General features: G+C 47.9%; 1 protein-coding gene across 1 annotated transcript; it reads right to left on the bottom strand.

Annotated features, from left to right (window-relative positions):
- Nucleotides 1-233: 233 nt before the first annotated feature.
- Nucleotides 234-3490, bottom strand: nfkbiab (nuclear factor of kappa light polypeptide gene enhancer in B-cells inhibitor, alpha b). The gene is made up of 6 exons (XM_029139209.3): nucleotides 3154-3490; nucleotides 2145-2250; nucleotides 1804-2014; nucleotides 1214-1302; nucleotides 854-1111; nucleotides 234-744 (listed from the first exon to the last, which is right to left on the bottom strand). Exons 1-6 carry the CDS (start codon nucleotides 3405-3407, stop codon nucleotides 709-711), a joined length of 954 nt encoding a protein of 317 aa, XP_028995042.1. The 5' UTR covers nucleotides 3408-3490; the 3' UTR covers nucleotides 234-708.
- Between the last annotated feature and the right edge of the window lie 522 nt (nucleotides 3491-4012).

Here is a 4012-nt window from a genome sequence, read left to right as displayed (position 1 = left end):
AAAACTTCCTGATTTAGATCACTGGCAATCAATCCCATTCTGGGCCTCCTATCTCTTTCTTCACACACACCATCCGCGGCAGGGGGAAATGCATTGCAGCTTAAGTTGGCAAACAGTTCCTCATTCACTGGAAGCGAGTTATGTGCTATTCTGCATGACATGAATTACATGAACAAACAGCGGCTGGTCAGAACTCAAGATGCAATCACATGCACAAATACACTCACAGGAGGTCGACCTGTTAATTTAACTTTTAATTTAACTGGAGTGTCCCGGACTGTTTGCTGTTTAAACATATACAACTTGCTCAACTGTACACATCACAGCTTCCATAAAAAATACATCTTTGTATACACAGCATTTACAATATCATACAACAGAGCTGTTGCAGGTTGGTTTGTGTGGATGGATGTTTTCGTGACAATGATTTGCAGTGTCCAGAATACAAGCAATGCTCTTACACAGCAATGCCACCACAATGTGTCATAATATTAAGTTGCGCATTGGCTCTCCTGCAGCATAGAACTGTCGTTGATTGATCTGGCCGGCTGCCTGTCCAACTGTCAGCGTTCATGTCTGCATCATGTGACATTCTTGGGCTCCGGTGACGTCATGGCAGGAAGCAGTGGAAGAGCCAGGCCATTTCTCCTGTCTCCTGGCGTCACCATCACAGCCTCCGGCCCCTGTAACTTCCTCTCTCTGTTCCTGCTAATGTCCATTCCACTGAATATCATCATAAACCACCTGCAGACACACACAGAACAGGAGAATTGTTACACACAAACTTAGGGACTTTTAGGTTTCATTAATAACAAACATGCTATGTAGGAGAATTTCTCCATTCATCACACACCTCCTCATCAGACATGTCCTCCTCTTCCTCGCTGTCATCGGACTCACTCTCAGGCAGCTCCCTTAGGTTAGGGTTGGTTCGCGAGTACAGCTCCTGCCTTATGTCAACACTGCCGTAACCATAGGTGAGGTGGTAGGGGGTGTGTCCCCCTGAGGACAGCAGGTTTGGGTCCGCTCCTTTTTCAAGCAGCAACTTGACCAGTCTGAGGTTCTGCTGGTCTACAGCCAGATGCAGTGCACTGCGACCGTTATGCTGCTCCTACAGGACAAATAGAGAAGAATGGATGTAGGCTCTTGTTTTCGCGACCAGAAAACCTAATTCTATAGATTTGTATTCACATTGTAAGGTTTTCCTTTTTACCTTTGCATTAATGTCAGCTCCTAGTTCCACCATGCTCTCCACCAGTGAGAGAAAACCATGAACTGAAGCCAGATGCAGGCAGTTAAGACCTGTAGGGAAAATGAGAGTTTAACAGCTGATATAGCAGAGCAGTAAATATTCTTAAACAGATCTGACGGAGTATCGAAGTGAATACTAGTATGTCAAAACAGGCTTTTATGTAAATATACCCTACTGAATTTGGGATTTTGTACATGGATCCTAGTTGTAACGTAATGCTATGCAAAAGCTATGGCATTCCCCCTGCTTTCCTTCCTTCTAAACATAGTGTTCAGTGATATTGGGCAGCAGAAATTACTTTCTACAAATGAGTACTTCTTTAAATAGTAGTTTAGGGCAGCAGCAGACTCAGTGTCTCATCTATTTCCATGCACCAGGGGTGGGCCACCACAGAGGGAAATAACCACCACCATGAAATAGAATATTCTAATAAACAGTGAAGCACTCTAATTTAGAGGTCTATGGCAGCTAAACTCAACAAGTACCGTGTGGATCTTAAGCTTAAGGTAGAAGTCTAGTATGTCTGAACTTGGAACAAAGCAGAAACATACCGTGATAGTTGCAGGCTGCCATCATTGTGTGTAGATGCTCTTTCTGGCAGTTCTGTGTGATGACGCTGAAGCACAGCAGGTTGCCGTGGCGACACGCAATGTGAAGCGGCGTGTCCCCCCTGTTGTCCACCAGTGTGGGGTCACAGCCAAACTGCAGGAGGTGCTGACACACTTCTGCCTGATTCGTTATCACGGCCAGGTGGAGAGGAGTCTGGACAGGGAGAATAACAAAGTCATTAAGCCTCACCCGTTTATAACTCTTCATTTTCACTCATATTGTTGCTACAGGACAGAAAACCAGATGATGTGGAACATGTAATAATGAGGATAAAGGTTCTCACCTGTCTCAGGTCATTTTGTCGGTTGAGGAACTCGGCGTTTTTGGACTGGTCGATCATTGTTTTCATGTGGTCTTTGGCTTCGTGGATGATGGCGAGGTGGAGCAGCCTACAGAGACACAAGTGAACGCAGACACCGGTTACAGCAGACAAACAACAAACAAACGCAAGGCAAAAGGCTGACTCTGCACTTCATCTGCATCTCACTGTTGAACAATCAACAAATGCTTGTTTTATGCTGAACTAACACATGAACCTGACTGTGATCAATTAATCACGTGCACTGCATAACGTGTGCATTTGTATATATAAGTTTACAGGGTGCATTAAGGCTTCATTGCTCTGTACTAGACGCCTCAGCGTCTAAAAGCGATCACCTTTGACCCAGCGGTGACAGCATGAACAGAGCAGAGCTGGGTCGGAACTACATGTCTCGGCGGAGGAATTATGTTACAACAACATTACGTGGGACTCTTTTGATGTTGCTCCCCGGGTTTCATGACACCAGCGGCCCGCAGGCGTGTGCGTGTGCGCGTTGCAGTGTAGGGTTTCGATCGCCTCCTCTTTTGACGTCGTTGTGTATTTTTGTGGTACTTTTTGGATCTTTCTCCAATTTCTCGCTTCGCGGGAGCGCGCCTCGGTCGGATTCCTTGGCGGCACGCCCGGGACTTTCCCAGCCTGACCCGCGGCCATAGTAGATTCCCTGCTGATAATAGCCTTTTGTTTACGTCCAGCACCGCCGCGTCTGACCACCGCTGAACCCGTGATCGAACCGGACACCAGCTCCGTGCATTGTTAGCCTTTGAGCAGGCTAACGCCAGCACCAGCCAAAATAAGCTAGGCCTGGGCCTGCGCAAAGTAGGGACGAGCTGGAGGAAGACATTCCCCACAGGAAAGGGATCAAATTACTAAGAGCCACAGTTGGGCCTTCTCGGCGACGCTAGCTGTAGCCCCGTAGCTCAAAGTAAACACACTCCTACACGTAGCGCACAGACGTTGAGCCGCCACTTACGTGTCTCCGTCCTCCGTGGTCTCTGTTTTCCATCTGTGCAGCTGTGCGTCCGCGGCGGGACACGGCGTGTGCTGCGTCGGCTCACAGTCCACCCGCAGCCGACAGACCTCGGCGGCCACTGCCTGGTACTCCTCCTCCTTCAGCGAGTCCAGGCCGCTGTCGAGCCGCTCCTCCGTCGACGGGGACGGCTTCCCTTCCTTGTCCTCCCGACTGTAGTCCATTTGGTTTATTACGCGGCTCCGGTGGAGATCCATGGCGGTGAGGTGCGCGCGACGAGGTGCGTTCGGTTGTGTCCCGGCGGAGCTGTGCAGCGGTCTGTAAAAGCCGTGTGTGTGGCTGCGGAGGGGCGGAGCTAAAGACTAGGTGGGGGATTTCCACCAAACTGCCACCGAATAACACGGCTACAGATAGCTGGCTCCAAGAGGGGATTTCTATAGAGACACAAATACACCAGGCTGCACACTCAGTCTGCTGCACATGATATACACACGAAAGAGTTTCTGCAGCCTTAATGTAAACACGTTTAATCACCAACGGTAAAAGTACATTTGCTCTTTTGATGCCAGACTATGTTAATACTCTGAAAATAACAAATGACTGCAACAAGTTCTGAATATTTGTTCTATTTTTTTGTTGCTTTTTGTTTGAAGGGTTAAAGATAACAGGCTCCATAATCAAGTGCTTCAAGAAATCTCATATGTTAATGCTGCAAGAAGGAAGCGCTAAAGTCCAGGAAGTCAGAGCAACATGATAACTCCCTTATAAAGGCTTCATTTTCCTTCCTCCGTTTTCATTTTCCCGTCTATGAGCTGGATGCATTACTGCTTCAACAAGGAGTTTCTGTTTTGACGAGAGTGAG

Source organism: Betta splendens, chromosome 22 (assembly GCF_900634795.4).
Source record: "Betta splendens chromosome 22, fBetSpl5.4, whole genome shotgun sequence".
NCBI classification, from domain to species: Eukaryota; Metazoa; Chordata; class Actinopteri; order Anabantiformes; family Osphronemidae; genus Betta; species Betta splendens.
The sequence above is the reverse complement of the archived record's forward strand: the minus strand, read 5'-3'. Positions and strand labels throughout refer to the sequence as shown.